At 34.5% G+C, this 22,299-nt stretch overlaps 1 protein-coding gene across 2 annotated transcripts in view; it reads left to right on the top strand.

The window, feature by feature from the left end:
• Positions 1–22,299, top strand: part of tkv (serine/threonine receptor kinase thickveins) — a 74,206-nt gene extending 51,907 nt beyond the window's left edge. Inside the window, exons 1-3 of one of the 2 annotated variants that reach the window (XM_088260409.1) lie at positions 18,014–18,334; positions 19,256–19,440; positions 20,243–22,299. In XM_088260409.1, the coding sequence (XP_088116535.1) occupies positions 18,325–18,334; positions 19,256–19,440; positions 20,243–21,505 (1,458 nt within the window). In that variant the 5' untranslated portion in view covers positions 18,014–18,324 and the 3' untranslated portion in view covers positions 21,506–22,299. Of the gene's footprint in view, positions 1–18,013; positions 18,335–19,255; positions 19,441–20,242 lie in introns of those variants that run through there. The other variant, XM_088260410.1, reaches the window with a different exon arrangement.

The following is a 22,299-nucleotide window of genomic DNA, read 5'->3' as shown; positions in this document are numbered from 1 at the left end:
ATATTATAAAATATAGAACTTCCAAGAATTTGAGTAGTGTGGTTGTCAATAATGGGTAGTCAATAATGGGTAGAATTGGTGAATGTTACACGTGTGCAAAGTGATCACTTAAACCAGCCTATGACGGTAGTCAGCCCCGTAAATGCCTAAACTTGCTTATTCTTTTATCTTTGATGAGATGTCAAAAAAGAATATAAAAAATACTCCTACAATTGGAGATAATCCAGATTTGTGAACAAGCATTTGGAGTTTCGTTAATTGTAACGTATTTTAGTCAAAATACATTCGTATTTTGACTAAAATAAAATACAGATCCATTCCGGTAGCCTTGTTTGAAGGTAAGTGTGCGTTTAGCGTAATGACGGGATGGACATGAGGTGTTAGGCAACCCTCTATTAGCTCGGACGAGCCGTAACCCTGAGCCCTTTTCAGAAGTTTAAATTACCGCAGACTAATATGGTGACCGGCCCGGAGGAAATTATTCCCAGAAAAATACATGATACTCTTATTTCATCATCTCCGTTCTTTACGGAGTAAACATAAACAGGTTTGATATATTATGGCAAATTAAGCATATAATATTAAAAGTTTTGACTGTGGCATTAGTTGCAAATAATACCGTAGAATCGTCGCCTTAAATTAAATGAAAATAAATTGTGTTTTATGAAACCAAAGCGACATTAAAATCCTGAATTTCAATAGATGCAATTTTTTCTCGTTATCCCGAAAACATCGAATCGCGGAAGGATAACGTATATTTTATATTATTTTTTGACATCTTAACTAAGACGAAGAAGAATATGGAAGTCTGGGCATTTACGGGGCTGACGACCGTCTTAGGCTGGGTTAAAGTGATCACTTAACACATGTGTATCATTATTCTACGCATGATTAACAACCACACTACTCAAATTCTTGGAACTTCTATATATATATATATATATATATATATATATATATATATATATATATATATATATATATATATATATATATATATATATATATATATATATATATATAAATATATATATATATTGTTCAAATTTGAAACATACATATATTGATATTATATACATTAACTTCTATAATTGGAAATAATCCAGATTTGAGAACAAGCATTTAAACAAACTCAAAATGTTGTAAAAAATTTGATTGTTGGCATAAGTTGCAAATAAGACCCTAGAATGGTCGCGTTAAACTAAATTAAAATATATTGTGTTTTAAAAATCCGTATCGACAATAAAATCCAGAGCAATAGACGCAATTTTTACTCGTTATCTCGAAAATATCGAATCACGGACATAAATGTGTATAACGCATATTTTAGTTATCACAAACCATAAATATGAGTAAACCGATTAAAGCACCTATCAATGACAGTGTGAATATTGAAAAAACTTTTTAGCTGTTACAAATTTTGTATTGAAAGATGTTCTTTTTATAATTTTGTTTTTTTTTTTTAAACTGGCTAGATTGATCCTACTTCTAGGTTATACAAATAAATAGACTTCTATTTTTCACTAAAAATTATTTAAATTTGTTCATTTCAGAAAATTATTTACATATTTACGAAACGGAACTTAGGAAACACGCACGCTGTTATACGACCTCTTAGCTCGACAGCTATAGTACACCGCCGCGGCCGTCATGGTCGGTATATCGACGGCCAAAGTATACCAGAGTCGATATATCGATTCTCACCACTAACGGTTTTAAATTTTTTTTTTTTTTAATTAGATTATATTACACTAATATAAGCTATTTTTTACACTTAATTTACATTATATATTACATTATCCATTATTATCCTTATTTCTAAAATAATGATAAAGGTATTTCTAGGTTAATAGAAGAAGTCAGCAACTGATTCGCTTTTGTTTTTTTTTCAACTTTCTGCCATATCCCACGTTAGACAGCATATATATATATATATATATATATATATATATATATATATATATATATATATATATATATATATATATATATATATATATATATATATATATATATATATATATATATATATATATATATATATATATATTGGCCAAACTGCGAGAAATTTAAAGATTAGAATTAAAGAACATCATAGCGGTCTTGTTAGTAATTATTTTTCGGAATTTACAAATCACATAATAGATACTAATCACTCATTTCACTCTCATAAATTAAAATTATTACACCTTGTTCCATATAAAGGCCAAATTATGAATTATCTTGAAAATTTAGAAATCCAAAAAACCTAAATTCTAATAATAATTTATTAAATAATATATTGTTTCAAAATTCTTCACCGTTGCTTTCCATTTTTCCTTTGTTTTCAAACTCCGCCCCTTGACTAACCCTTTCCCTTTACTTTCCCCTCTCCTTATTTATAGAACGATTTTATATTTTATATTTTAGTTATTATATATGTGATGGAAGTTTAACTTCTGAAACATGTAGTCTATAATAAAACTCAAGTGGTAAAAAACAAGTGTTTTCTTTAATCATTGTAACATGTCTTACCACAAAGTTAATGCCGAAACAATAAATAAAATAGCATTTATGTTAGCGACAAGTCTGGTATTCTGGGCAGAAGCCCACTCGCACAGTAATTTCATTCAGAGCCCTGTCATATAAATATATCGGGCAACGATTAATTAATAATGTGTTTTGTTCACTTTGCCTATATTTCATTTTCCACGTCTCGTTTCACACCAAACGGAGGTAATTAAGTGGATTCCTCCTCGATCCTGATTCCGTATAAATCACTATTCCAATTTGTGAATCTGACAGCTTCGTATAAATTAGTCGTCCGCTTTGAAAGAACAAACCTGGTTGGTTTTCGGAAAGCATTTTCGGCTGGAACTTTAATCTGAATCGAAACAAATAATACGAACTCTAATAAAACATTAAACTAAAATAACAAATAATCTGACAACTTTTGCTGTTGATTTCATTTGACTAGAGGCCAGGCACCATCGTTTCCGACATACTTCAAACATTCTTCAAACCCTCATCGGCAACCAATGTTGCATAGGGCACTGCACCATATACACGCAGTACGGTAGCCGAGCATGCTGACCATTACACTACGGAGGCATTACAATATATATTCATATATATAATATATATATATATATATATATATATATATATATATATATATATATATATATATATATATATATATATATATATATATATATATAATATATATATATATATATATTATATTTCTATATATATATATATACATATATTAAGCAAAAGAAGTATGTCAAATATTACCTGGGCTTCAAGAAAATTGAGTTGCGATTTATTGTACGTTGATTCTTAATAATAGATAATTCTTATCTCAGCCTTGCATTATTTCCTTATACCACCACTCGAACATCTACCATTCACCGTTTTATCGCACATTAGTCTGAAAGATCGAATTTAGACTACATTCAGCCTACTTTCACCCTTTCAACCTTGAATATGATACTCTACTTTATCGAGATTGATGTATGATGCGTTGATCGTTGATTTATCTCAGTAGGTTTTCTAAGAACTTAATTCCGGGCATGGATTACTGCGTCCGTTTTGGCAGAATTATCAATCAATAGATGTTCTCATTACGATATGTGTTCATATCTGTTTCCTCCGCAGCAGATGGGTGATGTATCGCTGGCCGACCAGTTCTGAGATGATTTGTTTGTCCGGTTGATTTCCGGTCCGCCCACGGAGACCAATTTCTGTCTTCACAGTATTTCGGTATGCACAGTTTCTTAATAACGTATCTCTCTGTAAATACGACTGCCTATTTTGCAATTAGGGAATATTAGAATAAAATGAAAACTTGCTTATTGATTACTGTGGATTGTAAAAAAATACCCGTTTGTAACTTCTCCGTAGTGTAATGGTCAGCACGCTACGACCGTCATAGGCTGGTGGTTTAAGTGATCACTTTACACGTATAACATGTGTATATATATATATATATATATATATATATATATATATATATATATATATATATATATATATATATATATATATATATATATATATATATATATATATATATATATATATATATATATATATATATATATATATATATATATATATATATATATATATATATATATATATATATATATATATATATATATATATATATATATATATATATATATATATATATATATATATATATATATATATATATATATATATATATATATATATATATATATATATATATATATATATATATATATATATATATATATATATATATATATATATATATATATATATATATATATATATATATATATATATATATATATATATATATATATATATATATATATATATATATATATATATATATATATATATATATATATATATATATATATATATATATATATATATATATATTTATATATATATATGTATATGTATATATATATATATATATATATATATATATATATATATATATATATATATATATATATATATATATACATACGAGACGTTCTTGTAAAATTCTTGTTCAAATTCGAAACATACTGCTTGCATCACTAGATTTTCACTAGAGACATCTATAGTGAGACGAAAGAAGCTTTTTATTAAGCAGAAACTATTCCATTTGTATGTGAGGTCCGAATCCTAGAGAAACGTCAAAAATATCCTTTTCATTTTATTATTCTAGCTAATTTAATTTAATTTAATTTGACTAGTTAATTCTTTTATAACATTTTGAGTGTGTCCAAATACTTGTTCACAAATCTGGATTATCTCCAAGTAGGACTTATTTTATATTATTTTTGAGATGTAAAAGTGATGGAGATAATCCAGATTTGTGAACAAGTGTTTGGACACACTCAAAATGTTGTGAATCCTTTCTCTGCTGTGAAATTTTCTTAGTTAGGATGGCTCTGCATTCACGTGACAATCTGTTAATTTGAATGCGATTATAAACGTCGCTAACCGTCGCAGAGCCACACTGAAGAGGCGCGTCCGTGGGTGGAGATGCATGGCGGACAGCCCGCAAACGAGTTATGGAAGATCGGCGATAAACTGTAATAATTTCACCGCCAGATGTTGTTTTCTTTTATCGCCTGCGACTATTGTTACCGTGCGAGAGCATTGTCCGGTGACCCAGTGGTCGGCAAGCTAATAACGAGTTAAGCTAATAGCAAGTTACGATGCGAGCATTCGTATGGTCAGTACAGCGAGCCGAGCGCTCCATCCATAGTTTCGGATGCTCGCTGATGCTCGCCGCGAGCGATGTTACGACGTTATGTTACGACGAAATGCTTCGGCCAGTTAAGAGCCAAATATGCACAAATCGCTCACTCCTTTCAAGAACGTCATAAATCAAAAATCGTCAATTTTCAGTTGTGCATGCTTTCGGAATACTCAGAAAATGTACTATATCCCAGCAAAAGAGGCATATTCTATATATATGAACCAATTTAGAAACCTTGTTCTTGAATCACTAGAACTTCGCTAGAGACATCTATTGGTGAGATGTAAAGAAGATATAGAAGATTTATAGAAATTCAAAGAATTTGAATAGTGTGGTTGTCAATAATGGGTAGAATTGGTGAATATTACATTCTTTTTTCTGCTTAGTAAAAAGCTTCTTTACATCCAACCAATAGATGTCTCTAGTGAAGTTCTAGTGATTCAAGAACAAGGTTTCTAAATTGGTTCATATATATAGAACTTCCAAGAATTTGAGTAGTGTGGTTGTCAATAATGGGTAGAATTGGTGAATATTACACGTGTGTAAAGTGATAACTTAAACCAGCCTATGACGGTCGTCAGCACCGTAAATGGCAAGACTTCTACATTCTTCTTCATCTTTGATGAGATGTCAAAAAATAATAAGACAATATCTCAGTTTGCTTTTAATAAGGTTCATGCTTCAAAAAGATCGCACGAATAGTCGAATAAATGAGTCGAAGAACTTTCTCGCGGATATTTGTACCGGAGCTGCACTTAAATGATCCGCCAGCGGCTCCGGAGCCACACTTTGCCGATCTACGGTGTAATGTTTGGTAAACGAGCCATTTCGGTAAACAATCCGATGCAGCGTCCCACCACAGTTCTGCCATTTACGATAAAATAACTCAATAAATTATATTTGACAACCTGATGAATTTTGTGCATATTTTTTGGTAGCAAACAGATGGTAGTCAGCAGAGGCGGCCAGTGACTGAATGGATCTTTGTCAGACGGGGAAATATCTGATTTAACATACTCAACCTATAAAGGATTGTTTTAGACTCGTTTTGTGTCTATAACAGTCGACATAATTAATATTTTCATTCATCAATTTCTTTTGGAAAATTAGACTTCGAAAAAACGCTATTTTCGTAAGTTGGCAATGAATGACGTCACAGAAACGATGGAGTTATTTTAATATTGGTAACATTGCTAAATTATTGGCGGCTCTATTTGTTGATGTCTATGGGCCACCCTCCCACCCCCCCTCCTCCCCTCATATTTGTATAACACAAATGGTAGTGTAGTGCTAAACAAACAATCCACAGTACTACTATAACAGCTCTATAAACCATAGACAATAAACCATATGACGTCATAAAACGTTCGATGACGGAAATTTGATGACGTATGCGAACGCACGTTTTTTTTGTTTTATTCAAATATCTAAAGTTTAAACCTTGATATATAATTTATTACTCTACATATTTCAATAAGTCTTGTGATTTTTCATATTAATTTATGAGCCAATAATCACACATCGTGATATGAAAGGAAAGGAGTTTAAAATTTATAAAAATATTTTTTCTAAAAAAAAAAACAAAAAATATCGAATACACATTATTTTAAAAAAATCGGGTGTGAAGAGACTTGTGACCCCTCCGGTGCGGTGGTCAGCCGGTGATTGAATTATGTGTTTGCGTTGTACCCTCTTAATACCTCGTTGTTTCTTACATGTGACTGAATTTAGAAATTCCAAAAATCAGTCTCCTTGCATCATTTAACACTGATTGCAGTCGAGTCATATTATGTATTTTTATGTATCGTTTTGTATATTGTATAGTGCACTTCCTCTCTCCGTTTTTCTGTAGCCCGTGGCTCGTAGGCTGCACGAGCCGCCCACCGCTGGCTTCTCAGTGGGCGGCGGCATATAGCGCGTACAGTCTCCGAGCAGTCTCAGGTACTGAAGTACTCACCGTCGAGTTCCTACTTGAACCGCCCACGTCAAGAGTAGAGACTCTCTCTACCAGACACGACCCGCCGAGATCGTGAAGGCAAAATTCCCTGACACTCTTCTGTCTTCATAAGTAAGAACTTAATTGAGGCTGACTTTGTTGGTTGAAAGCAAACTGAGAAATCATCTCATTGATGAGAACCTGGAACGTGCTAAACATAACGATATACGAACCTGACTCGATCAAACTTTCAAAGGAGATGCAAGGATATTATTTATTTGCAATAAGTGGCGTTCGTATGGATACCTTAAGGTGGAGACTGATCGGAGCATTTTGTCGTAACATCGCTCGCGGCGAGCATCACCGAGCATCCGAAACTATGGATGGAGCGCTCGGTGTACTGACTGCCTGAATGCTCGCATCGTGTTACGTCACGACGAAATGCTCCGGTCAGTCTTCACCTTTACATACATTATTTTTTTATACGTGTTTTTTTTTATGGGAGTTGCATTCATTATTTACCTTGCTTATTTTGTCTGCCTCCGTAGTGTAATGGTCAGCACGCTCGGGTACCGTTCTGGAGGTCCCGGGTTCGATTCCCAAGGGGGGTAAAACAAATGTAAGTGATTTTTTCACTGTAATATTTATTCAATATTACCATGGACTGGTACCTGAAGCGGAGGGCTGATCACCTTTCCTTCATGTGTAAAACGATCAAGATAACAATGCGTTTATATGACACAGTGCCCTATGCACGATTGGGGTGCGGATAAGGGTTTTATTATTATTATTATTATTATGTACAAGGTTTATAGATCATTAAGTAGATTTTTGTTTCTTCTAACTCACTTAAAAAATGTTTCATTTTAATCTGTGTTGGGAACAGGAGGGATAATCTAGTGTGGGCCAATCAGGAACTTCTCAGTATTTGCTCATTGCTGGGAGAAAACCACGTAAAACTCCTCAGGAGAAGCCAGACTATTGACTGTCGTCAGCAGACCTTCTGTTCCACTAGAAGAGGGTTCGGCATTTCGTGTCCTAGCTTGGTTTATAGTACCAATGTCCTTCACTATTTTTATCATGTGTGATACCACCTCTCGTAAGTACGAGACTGTCCGGTACATAGTGCAGGTATGCCTCATCAGAAGACACCCTCCTGGCCTTACAAACCTTCACGAAGCTACGCCGGGAGCGGTCAAGTGGATGGAGAGTCTATATGTCAAGTTGAATTTCCGTACTGCGTAGTTAAAAAATAATACAATCGCGTCATAATTTGTCTGAAAACATTAATATTATATTAGTGGGATCAGTATATTATCTTTCCTGATAACTTATCGACATTTTAGGTGTGTCTAGCATTTAGTATTACTGTCGAACAATTTGATAGCATGCAACATAGATACTTAACTAGGAAATGTGATTATTTTGACAAATGGTCCATACGGTTTTTTTTCGTTTGGTGCGAATAAATCTAATAAAAATAAAATATAAATCGTTAATAGATTCGGCGGTAACATTTAATCTATCCATTATCCAACCACTGTGGGGGGTAAAAATTGTCTGCAAGTAGCAACCGACTGAAAGAAATTGAAGGATACAGAAGAGATCTGTATCCAACAGAAGGGGACAGAAGGCTGAAGAAGAAGAAGAATGGAAAACTGCGAAACTTAAAATGACTGTAAATTGTAAAGCACCCTTGAGGTGATTTCTCACGAAAACGGCGCCATATAAATTGACCATAAATATATATGTAAACGAATTATTATTATTATAAAGAAAAAACACGCTAAGAGTGTCAGAAATGAAGACTTTAAGGAGTATATCTGGCAAGAGTCTACGAGATAGAATAAGGAATACCAGGATAAGAAACATATGCGAGATCCAAGATGTCGTTAGGTGGGGAAGTCAACGAAGAATACAATGGTATGCGCATGTGAGGAGAATGGAACCATCAGACTCCCCCACATTGCACTTCACGACCAACCCCAAGACAGACGACTCCTGAGTAGACCACCAAAGAGATGGATTGATAGCTGGGAATCAACATGGCAGGAGGCTAATCCCCCTTAAAAACAGGCCACAAGGCCTACACCAAACAGAATAAGAAAAAGAAGAAGATAATTAAGAAAATATAAGAGGTAATGAATACTGTTTCGGGCGCCATTCTTCAAAATACAATATGCCGGAAATCTTCCAAAATTTGAAGTTCCCTGAAAATCGCGCCATTGAATCAGTTTGAAAGATTTCCCATTGAATGATGCATTCGGCGAAATGCACACGCAGAGTCCGTGAATTTAATTGAAAAGCCCATCTTCAATGCAAACCTGTCAATGCTACTTCGGGCTCTAAAGAAACCCTCACAGCAAAGAAACCGCCCTAGCTCATAAAGGCGTACGTATAATAAGTCCGTTGAATGAGCACGCAATGCTTTGTACAGTATACCCTGCGCTCTATTGAATTCTCTTTTGTGTATGTACACTTGTACGGGACTGCATTTAGCAGGATACCTGTGGATAGGTATAAACCAACTAACCAACTAACTATCACGCTGCTTCCCCGCAGGGTAGGCAGAGAGAATATAACGTCGCACCTCTCTGTCTTTGCAAACATTCTTCGCCTCTACCAGATGTATCCATCACAGTTTCACACATTATTCCGACTCCTGACCCGACAGCTTTCAAGTATTTTTACATACCTGACGAAAATGACACTATATTATCTGGCCGCCTCCGTGGTGTAATGGTTAGAGTGTTTAGTCTACCGTGCTGGAGGTCCCGGGCTCGATTCCCAGGAGGGGGTGAAAAAAAATATTAGTGATTTTACACTCTCATATTTAATATTACCCTGGAGCGCAGGAATGACCTTGCCTTCGTGTAAGTAAAGATGAAGATAACACTGTGTCAATACGATGCAGTGTCCTATGCACCATTGCATGCGGATAAGGGTAAGAAGAAAAAGAGGAATTATTAATATTATTATTAATTCGTCGTTTCAAACAACGAATTAATAAGGTTAAGTTATTCAGCATTACTTAGAAAATCAAGTTTTTTTCGGTTTTAATCCTACTAAAGGGATATTCGCAAACAAAGAATTCAATCACCGGCCGATAACCGGAGAGGTCACACGTCATTTCACGGCCGATTTATTTTAAATAATGTATCAACTTATATTAAATATGTTTGTTTTGTTTTTTAGAATATAAGTATATAGAAAAAAATAAATAATTTTTTAAACTCGATACCTTTAATTACTCTATTCAAAAACATACAAAAACGGAGTTTTAAACAAAAATTTCAATGACGTCAAATGTTACCTGGGCTTAGAGAAAATTAAGTTACTCGTATGTATTGCCAATAAGGTTATGTTTTTCTGCATTACTAAGAAAACCAAGTAAAAAAATGCTTTTAATCGTTGTTAATAATAACGAGCTTCTTTCATATCATAGTAGCAAAAGTGTGGGTCGGTAGTTTCAACAAAGGAAGTTTTGTATTCTGAGACTAACACCTGTGGATTTGCTTACCTGAACCAACTACAAAAGCGAAGAGAATGCCACATATTTTTTCAAAGAAGTTTTTTGTTGTGAATGGTTGCGAATCCTTAGAAGACACGGCTGTTATGAATACACACAATGTGTTGTGATTAATGTAAGATATTAAAACTATCTTTTGGAATATCCGCCAACTATTCTGACAGCTAACCTTCTTACTAACGGCTCGAACGTAATTTGTGAATTTGTAAATTTGAAATACGTTAACGTATTGTATATTTTTTATTTATTTAATATATTTACATTTTTATTTATAACATAATACATTTGCATCATTTATACATATGGAAAACTTTTATATTTCGATTCGCTGTGCCTCTCCATAAAAGAGACTGTGCTCTTGTGCTTGGAGAGGGACTTACACTCGTGGTTTAATGTTTTGTAATAGAAGATATAAAAGTATTTTTGTATATTTTTTCAAGATTTAAATGTATAGAGCTTTAATTTTTTTCTCAAGTATTTTTATATCATCTATTTTTTTTATTTCTTTGGGGAGTTTATATTGAAATGTTTGATTGCCAAATATTTGAAATTTTGCTGAAATTGCTTGGTGTTGCATTTTGGAGTAGAAAAATCGTTTGAGAATCTCGAAGATATATATTTTTTAATTTAAATAATTGTCACCCTTTAGTGCTTGAAAATTGTGTTTTTTTATGTATGGTTTCTATATTTGGGACTTGATTTTTTTTAAATAATAATTTTGTTGGATATATATTTTTCAAAATAACTGTAATTATGGTTTTTTGTACTATTTTCACAGAGTTCAGTATGTTGTTGTATGAGCCTCCCCATACAACAATGCCATACTGTAATAGTGAGTGTAGTATATTAAAATTATTATCGTATATTAAAATTGTGATAGTTCCTATAAAAAACCCTTAATTTGTTGCACTTTGGTTATACAAAGTGCAACAAATTAAGAGTTTTTTTTTAATATTAAAAGCTTTGAATTTAAATTTAGATTTTAAGAAATGGTCGTATTTATCAAGCGAAATATTTCAATAAAAAATTCATAGATATTACCAAAAAGTGACTGCTGAATGAATTAATAATATGATTTAAAGTACATCGAATAAAGAATTGACGTCCGCCTCCGTAGTGTAATGGTCAGCACGCTCGGCTTCCGTACTGGAGGTCCCGGGATCGATTCCAAGATGGGTCAAATAAATATAAGTGATATTTACACTGTAATATTTATTCAATATTACCCTGGACTAGTACCTGAGGGCTGAACACCTTCCCTTCACTTGTTAACGATCAACATAACACTGCGTTTATATGATGCAGTGCCCTATGTACCGTTGGGTGCAGATAAAGGTTACAAGAAGAAGAATTTACTTGATAAATTATACAGTTTTAACTGAATAGGATACGGGAAGTGGGGATAGGCTTAGCTTATTTTTTATTTGCATTTTTCCTTATACTATTTTTTTGACACTCAACATAGATGAAAAAGAATATGGAAGTCTGGGCATTTACGGGGCTTACGACTGTCATCTTCGTCTATGTTGAGATGTCAAAAAAATATGAAAAATGTATTTGGACACACTCAAAATGTTGTTTTTCTTATACGCCTAAACACATTATAAATACTAACGGGAATAATTTGTATAATTTCTAATTTCTATATTTTTTTACAACACGAACACAAGTCAGTAGGTAGAGTACCCACAGTAGAGGTCTCACATTCTGTAGGTAGAGTTCCTATTTCATTATTTGCACATTGTGGCACATTCCCTCCCTCCCTAAGGTGACACGTGTAGCGCACATGTTCCAGGACATAGGAACAGGCTGAAACACCGGGAATAACAAACTAGAGTTGGGAATTAGGGATAGCCTCAAACTACGGATTTATTGCTATTAAATACGCCCAAACTATGTCCGGTGTGTTCTGGGAAATCATGGGATCAATTATACAATAATAATAATACGCTCACTCCTTTCAAGAACGTCATAAATCAAAAATCGACAATTTTCAGTTAGTCATGTTTTCGGAATGCCCAGAAAATTTACTATATCCTAGTAAAAGAGGCATATTTTTAACTTAATATTTACCATTTTAATTAATGTTTTACTTAGTAAATACCACTATTTCTTAAAATCTACTGTGACACGTGTTTCGATACGGTGTTTGAAAATTATGCGGAATGCATCGAAACACGTGTCACAGTAGATTTTAAGAAATAGTGGTATTTACTAAGTAAAACATGAATTAAAATGGATAGATTTTACCGCAAAGTGACTGCCGAATCAATTAATGAAATTAATATTTTGTTTCGAAATAATAAATTAATATTTACCCGCTACAGGGCAGAAAATGTTGTTTTTGCATTTTGAAGAAAAGGTATTGTTTAACTATTTTTTAAATGTACTAAATATTTTTCAAATGGAGAAAAAACCTTCAGGTTTTACCTAAAAAGATCTGTTGCACAGTAAAAAGTTCAATAAGTAGCTTGATATTTATTTATAATACATTGTATTATATTTTTAAACTTTAAAAACGTTCTCCTGAAAAATCAAGTTTTTTGATTTATGACGTTCTTGAATGGAGTGAGCGAATATTTAGGGAGTTTATATAGCGTCATTTTTACAAAACATCTTCTCAAGGGTGCGCAATACTTTTCTTATTTAGTATATCCAGGGCTTTTTTTTAAACGAAAAAGGTCCGGGAACTCAATTGATGTCAAGTTTTTTACGAAAAAATAAATTCAAATGTCATTTAAATATTCAAATCAATACCATATTTTAACATTTTGATGAATTATATAAATAAATATTGTAATTACGTAAGCACAAACATTGTTTCATCTAATTGATTTTGAATAGTGAAAAATATATACGTATATCCGTGAAAAAAGATGCTTGAACGCCGTTCACCGCGTTACATGAAAAAAAGCCCTGAGCATATTTAAAACATTAATTAACAAATATAAACAAAGTATATATTCCTACGTTTCGCATATTTACCATACCTAACAGAGTAGGTACCTATTTATTATAACTGCAGAGTAGTAGAATTCCATATTGAATCGTTGGGTAATATATCAAAAATTAAACACGGTTATTAGATTAAGTTCTACTTTTATTTACATAAATATGATAATTTCTGACGCGTTTCATCTTATTAAGGGATTATCAAGCCCACAAGTAGGTACCCACCTCATTAAGTACCTACTTATTTGCACTACAGTTCGTGATATTTCAACAAGGATTAAATTGTCTCCAAGATCTTTCGATCGGCACTTGAAATTGCATGGCAGAAATTCTTAATCGTATTGCGTTAATTTAAATTGAGTCGGGGACAATCGTGACTTATCTCGTCTGGTTCATTGCACGTGAACACAGTGTGACATAAATCGGTAGGTACTTTTAACCCTTTGACGGTAATTTTAACTTCCAGACAATGGGGTACTGGTTGAAAAATGACTGGATTTAAAAGTCTTAAAGCAAATATAATTAAACGAAAACTATATAGTTTTTTTCCGCATTTTATATACCGACGAATCCCGGTCTTGTGCATCTAGTATTTGCCTAGGTTGCCCTCTATTCTCCAGACACACTTAATTATAACTTATTTTCTAGCTCAGAGCGTTTCAAACTCCAGTTTAAAATATCTTACAAATAAAATGTTCAAAGAGTTATATTAGATACTTTTGATATTTACTTGTCCGCCTCCGTAGTGTAATAGTCGGTACGCTCGGCTACAGTTCTGGAGGTCCCGGGTTCGATTCCCAGGGGGGGTCAAATAAATATAAGTGATTTTTTCACTCAAATATTTATTCAATATTACCTTGGACTGGTACCTGAAGCGGAGGACTGATCACCCTTTCTTCATATGTTAACGATCAAGATAACATTGGGTTTATATGATGCAGTGCCCTATGCACTATTGGAGTGCGGAGAAGGGTTTGGAGAAGAAGAAGTGATGAGTTTTACTTTTAGTACATACATTTTTACTTTTTTACTATTCGGCTGTCCAAACTCAAAACACAGTGAGGGACATTTTTTGTAGTACGTTTTTTTTGCATTTTTGCAAAAAAATGCAAAAAAAAACGGACTATAAAAAAAGTCCCTTACTGTGTTTTAAGTTTGGACAGCCGTATTCACATACGTATAACTACAATACATCACATGCGTTTTTCGTCGACCCGAGGACCAACATACACTAAGAATTGAAGAACAACATGCATCAATCATGCGTCTGACATGCAGTTATTGGAAGATTATGTAAATATGCTTCTTCTATACTGTGACATCAAATTTTTCTTGAAATATGGTTTCAAAAGTAATATTTTTACTTGCCGTACATAATTAAGTGGTTATTATTGATTAATAATGTTTGTTCCATTCACGAGTCGTGATCGCGACATTAAACGGACAACTTTCATTCTAGTTCTGGTTTGGTGTCTATGCTGCTTATCTGTGCCGAACAGGACCATTGTAATTAAACGGCTAATCGTGAATTCTAAACGGAATAATCCGCACAATGTGTCTGAATTTGTTCATTCAGTGCCACACCTGTAAATTATGCATAATATCCCGCCAATTTACCATAGCTATATCCTTTACCCAATCAGGTCTCTCATAAGTGGCATTACTTTAAAAGCCGCAGCTAAATTTAAAAAATAATAAATCTTGATTTACCTTCTCGATTTTTTTACGTAGGTACTTACATATTGATATTTTTTAAGTTTCCTTCCCTATTTGGGAAGCAATGTCGAAAAATAGAGATGTGCAAGCGCGATCGATATTATTTTCCCTTTGTGTACTTATTTTGCCAATGTTCTTTTTGAAATCCACAAAATTTATTTATTTTATTTTGAGTATAACACATGGTATGAGTAAGGGAAGAAATATTAAGTTAAAAATTAATTAGGCTTGAGGATTTATGAAAATATCAAAATTAAGTTAAAATGCTAAACGTTTTACATTTTATTTAATTTTGATGGCATTCCTGCGAGTAAACGATACTTTTATAGTATTGTGCACTTTACGTATTAGTTGGTTCGACACGTGTAATGTGTTATGTATCAACTAGGGGGCGGGAGAATTATGAAATTATATAGTGCTTTTAAACTTGTTATGTATATATAATATGTACTGACCATGGAAAACTATATATTTATTAACAATATTGTCGTATGTTATAGTTTTTTAGCGGTGAGGAAACGTCATAAATATAATTTTATTAAGTGATTCGGCAGTCACTTTGTGTTAATACCTATCCATATGTTGTGGGAAATGCCATTATTTCTTAAAATCTATTGTGACACGTGTTTCAATGCATTCCGCGTCATTTTTAAACACCAGTGTTTGAAAATGAAACATGAAAAGGTGGTATATTAACCTAGTAAAATTAAATTTAGAAAATTATAAAAATAACTAATTTTGTATTTTAATAATCGTACACAATAATAAATCATCTGTTTTTTCGCAAATAATTACCATTCTCGAATTACATCTTAGAATTTTCTCGAATTCCGAAGTATGTGTTTTTTCTCTTCAAAAACAATAAATAAAACTGCGCATGAAAATGGAGCATATAAACATTGAATGAATGTATCCCTTCTGAATGAGTATATTGGTCATTATACATTTTATTCGTATTATAATATGATGAGATTTTATTGTTTCGCCGTTCATATAATGACATTATAATATAAATACAATAATTAGGTGCACGAATAGCTAGGTAGTACATTTTCTGAATATCAAGTTATGAAATGTTTTTATTCTACTGAACAATACAATTCCAGTTACATAAAAAATAGTAAAATCTAAGTCATTAAAATGTTCGGTAGAAAAGAGAAAAACCCAATAATGTAACGATCTTCAAATAAATATATGTAAATATGTATCTTTATTTTAATGCTATAAAATGTAAAATCGCAAAACGTTATAAGTGATTATAGTTTTTATTAAAAAAACACTTATATTTATTTAACGTATTGAAAAGAATAATTTTAAATTGACAATAATTATAATTAAGAAGCAATATTTTAGTCAAACAAAAAGAGACCAGTGACATTGATAGGTCTATACTCTATAAAGCTGATTAAAATTAGTACTTGTACATCAGTGAAAACCACAAAAAATATAAATTTAAATGAATAATCATATTCTTTATTTATGAAACTGTAAATTGATAAAAACAGGTAAGACAAAGGGAGGAGGGTTAGGTTCTTATTATTATTCCAGCCGCCATAATTCTAAACTAGTTTAGAGCGATGCGTTTCAGAAAAAGGAGCATTTAAATATTAATATTTTTTTAAACGCAGAATACCGTAAATTATACAATCGTGTATTTATAATATTTGAAGGCAGGTTCTTTAAGGTGTTATGAAAATGTATAACGAGATAATGGCTAAGGAAATATACTTTTAAAATGTGTCAGAACCTAAAATCAATCAGAACCTAAAATCTGGTGGTGTCAAAAGTCCACGTAATCGGAGGGCATGTCCGATTAGATGTATGGATGTGAAGGAAGCAAGGAGTGTGCCTTTCCATTTTCTCTGCCTGCATTGAAACGGCGCGGGCGTGATGGTAGAAGTGGATTTATTTTTAAAGTACTAACAAAATTATTTGTTGGAATGCGTAACGTATAAAAATGTCAATATTTTGATTCGTTATCAGTAGTATTTAACTCTTATCTTAGTTTCTGTGCAAACATAGGTTTGTTGTTTGTTTATGTAGGTATTCGGATCACGGGTGATTTGCGATCTAACTTGTCAGTTATCACCATACATGTATGGGTTAAATGGATTTAACTGCACTCAGTTTCATGTTTGGCATTCATTATCTCTGAACATCCCTACTCAATACTGAAATTATTAAAAATTCACATCCAACTTTTAATTTGTTAACATCCATAGTTTAGCTACCCTGCCGGCAAAATAAGTATGGTTTTCCATTTTAATATTTATTTATATCACTGAGGACTGATACCTGAAGCGCAAGATACCTTGCCTTATAAGATAACACTGCATCGATGCTATGCAGTACCAACTGTAGAAGTTTTTTTTTATATTTGTTTTTTTTTTTGTAAATATGTGTACTTAAGTACCTTTAAGTGGATTTTTTTTGTTGATTTTTTTTTTCTATATTCAAATTTTAAATAAGATTTTTTAATTATTCAAGTTTCGAATTATTAGTTCCTGGATAAAGAAATGGGTACGGGTAGGATAGTGGATACACATCTCTATGGGTAAAAGGTAGAGTGGGCTGAGGCGAGCGGGGCTCGGGGTAACGTAGCGTTGCGCACTGTGTCGCCGAACCGGCGGCCTCCCGCGCCAGTCAGCCGCTCGCCGTCGGCCGTGCAGTCGTTCCTTTTGGGGGTTATCGCGCGCTGTTGAAAGGAAAAAAAAACAAACCAAATTGGATTTTCTTGTCCGTTGCATACTCCCGTGCTTTTCGAACTGTTAGTTATTGAATCGTGCAGTGACATAAACCGATTTCAAATATAAATAGTGCAAAATGGAAGATTATGGCTAAAGATCTTAGGAGGAAGGCGCCGTGATTTTTGTAGTTTGTTAATGTGGCGGTGGTTGTGTCTGCTCTCCGTGCTCCACTCAGACGGCTCCGTGGTGTAGAGTGTAGATCGCGATGAAGCCCGGTATGTACGTAGGCGTGTGACTTGTTTGTGACGTTTGTGTGTATATAAAGCCAGATCTCGTACAACACAATACGATTGACAACTGCGCTCGTTTATGAATGATATTTAAATATACGTAATATAATGCACGAGCTCGGACGAGGCGACCTCGCAGCTCAGATATTTTGCGCGTACGGAAATATCGCAGTTCCTTGTCAACCAAATATATTTTTTAAATAGTGCAAAGTATGCGTTTATTAAAAAAAAACATATATAAGCTCTTATAGATAACGCTTATTTACATTTGAAATAGATAATAGCCTAGGTTCTTTTATGTTATTATTTAATATGTTTATAAAAAAAGGAAAATTAATGTAAGCTGCTTCCTAAAATGAGATGTTAGTTCAATAACACGATATAACGAATCAAAATATACATGTTTTATTTTTATTTCAAACATAAAGAAAAGTAACTTTTCATCTAAAATATGTTTATCGTTTGTTTCTGTAGGTTTATTAAATTTTTAATGTTATTTAACACAAATTAACGCGTTTGTCGAAAATAGTCTAAATTACTATTTTATTTTAATCAAATAGCCCTTTACCCCCTTTCCTCCCTTTTATTTACATTTATTTTCTAAGCATTCAGACAAGGGGAGTAAAACTTGAACCGCACATTACTAAATATTTTCTAAGTAATCCTTTACGTTTTTCTGTTTGTCTATGGAAAGGCGGAAATGTCAGGTATATGTTATATTTTATATTTTCTTGGTTTGTAAACTTCTGTAAAATCTGACAATTAAATTCTAAAATTTTGTATTTTTTGTTGTTCAAATGAAAACATGGCTACCATCTTCCTTTACGAGCGATTGGCGCCCATCCTTAGGGGTGGCGAGCGTGAACGTAGAGCTTGTTCTGACCGTGGCTGTGTCTTGTGTTGCAGCTGGTGGGTTGGTGTGTTACTGCGACGGGCACTGCCCGAACGGGCCCGGCAATGGCACGTGCTTGGCGCGCGCCGGAGGGGTCTGCTTCGCGGCCGTGGAGGAGGTGCACGACGCGGAGACCGACTCCTGGGAGGCCGAGCGCTCCTACGGCTGCCTGCCGCCCGACGAGGCTGGCTTCATGCAGGTGGGACAAACAAAATTTTAGATGCCAAATTCCCTTCTAATCATTAAAAAAAAAATATATGATTTTCCTACTCATCAAACCATTTATTCATTACTTATCAATATCAAAGGGAGATAAATGTAAATACGAATGTGTATACTTTTTTGTAAATACTAAAATTTCTTCTCTAAATGTGGGAGGTGAACAATACTTTGGGAATGCCAAACAAATACTGGATTCAATCTCCATGGATTGTTATTAGCGGACTAAGAACGGGAAAGGTATTTCTACCCATTCGGTCGATTAATGCTTAAGGATGGGAAGGGTATTTTTACCTTCTGCACCGGCCTCATTTCAAAGTCAGAAAAGAAGAAATTACATATTGAATGTTTTTATATGTATATTATGTACCAATCTCTTTGTTAAGGTCTTAACTGTATGTACATAATTATGAAATCCCGTTGCCAGCAGTCCACAGCCAAAAAAAAACACCCATCTTAAATGTTTTACAGAAAAATTGTTCCACCTAATGGCGTATGAACCCATTGCATAACACTTGTCAATTTCTTATTTAATTTAATAAAATTATTATTTTATTTAATTTAATTTAATCGCTTTTTTATTTAATTGAATTAAAAAGATAAACATTTGTGTTTTTACTACCCACAAAAATACTTCAATTTCATACTACTTCTGTAAGCCTAAGCGGCTCATTATTAAAAATATGTATCATATTGCGGTAGAGTGGGTTCAAACCCAGAAACTTGAACACAACCCGACACGTATTGGAATACTCTGTACTTATTAGAATACTCTGTTACAGTGCAAGGGATCCCTGTCTCCGCACGTACGAGGGAAGTCGATACAGTGCTGTAATACGGATCTATGCAACCAAGTCCTGGAGCCGCAGCTCAGTGAGCAGACTACGGCGGTTCCCGGAGTGCTGAATATTCACCAAAGTACGTCGGCCATGGTGATGACCACGGTGCTCACCGCTGGCGTTGCCTTCATGCTGCTGCTGCTGGCGCTGTACGCGGTGCGGCGGGTCCGGCTGCAGTGCCGCAAACAGCGCCTGCTGGAGGGTGCCGGGCCCCCGCTGCCCTCGCTGCCCGACCAGTCCTCGGGCTCCGGCTCCGGCCTGCCGCTGCTCGTGCAGCGCACCATCGCCAAGCAGATCCAGATGGTCGCCTCCGTGGGCAAGGGGCGCTACGGGGAAGTCTGGCTGGCGCGCCTCCGAGGGCAGAAGGTGGCCGTCAAGGTGTTCTTCACCACGGAGGAAGCCTCGTGGTTCCGAGAGACGGAAATCTACCAGACCGTTCTCATGAGACACGAAAATATTCTGGGTTTCATAGCGGCCGACATCAAAGGCACCGGCTCCTGGACTCAGATGCTTCTCATCACCGACTTCCACGAACTGGGATCTCTTCACGACTATTTGCAGCTGACGGTTCTAGACGCGGACTCGCTGCTGCTGATGGCGTACTCCGTGTCCAGCGGGTTGTCTCATCTCCACATGGAGATATTCGGCACGAGAGGGAAACCCGCCATTTCGCATCGGGACATCAAGAGCAAGAACATTCTCGTGAAGCGCAACGGAGAGTGCGTGATCGCCGACTTCGGTTTAGCGGTGAGATACGTCGCGGACAGAAACCAAGTGGACATAGCGCCCAACACCAGAGTGGGCACTCGGAGGTACATGGCGCCCGAGGTGCTGGATGAGACCTTGGACACTTCTCACTTCGACGCCTTCAAGATGGCCGACATGTACTCCCTGGGGCTGGTGCTCTGGGAGATGTGCCGGAGGTGCGTGACGGGGGACAAGAAGCAGACAGTGGAGGACTACGCGCTGCCGTACCACGACTGCGTGCCCCACGACCCGTCCTTCGAGGACATGCACCTGGTGGTGTGCAAGAAGCAGGTCCGCCCGCAGATCCCGCTGCGCTGGGAGACCAACGACGTGCTGTGCACCCTCGCCAAGATCATGCAGGAGTGCTGGCGCCAGAACCCTCCCGTGAGGCTGACGGCTCTCCGAGTCAAAAAGACACTTTCCAAGCTCAACTCTGACTCTCCCGTCAAGTTGGTGTAGGAACTTCAGTGATAAAACTTGGCCATCTGTAACGGCATTATGTATAGTTAGGACTGCCCTCCTGTGAGATGTGTAAATAGTCGACAAAATAGTTTAAGTTTAAAAGTGCGAAACGTGTATATAATCTTTCAATTATTTAAAGAAAAAAATCTTTGTGTTTAATCTTGTGTTTCTCATTTTTATGTTTTACTTTAAGTTACTAGTTTTCACTTTTAAACTCCGCATCAGTATACATAGTAATATTTCAAAAACATTAAGCGACATGTTGGTTACATACAAGGTATACCACCTTTGTGTAGAGTAGGTACCTAATTGATAGCAACACTCACACTTGTTGAACACCAATTGGTTAAATGATGACTCGATGCATTTTCAATATTATTTTGAAGAAAGGTAATCAATAGAGACAAACTTAGAAGTATCCGCTTAAATTTAAAATGATTTATTGATGTCAAAATAAGGTTTATAAACATCTACTTCCCAAAATGTGTTTAAAAAACGTCTCTTGAATCATTAAAAGAGGCGTCATCATGGAAACTCCGTCATTGGAAAATATTATAAAGTTTTTATGTATTTACATAATAACTAACTAACTAACTAACGACATTCTAAATTTTTCGTAAATGACATATTAATTTTCTTTTTAGATTCTTAGTAAAATCTGTCTTTTTGCTTCCTCGAATTAAACCACTTTTATGGCACTGAGTAATAATTCTCGTAATTTTTTATCGTAATAAATTATGTAACTATATTGCGAAGAATGGCGGTAGATTCATAAATAAATAAATATTTTT

Source organism: Brachycentrus maculatus, unplaced genomic scaffold, assembly GCF_059751285.1.
Source record: "Brachycentrus maculatus isolate JH-2025_06_01 unplaced genomic scaffold, ASM5975128v1 h1tg000134l, whole genome shotgun sequence".
In the NCBI taxonomy this organism is placed as follows: domain Eukaryota; kingdom Metazoa; phylum Arthropoda; class Insecta; order Trichoptera; family Brachycentridae; genus Brachycentrus; species Brachycentrus maculatus.
Note: the sequence above shows the minus strand (reverse complement) of the source record. Positions and strands in the feature narration are given on the sequence as shown.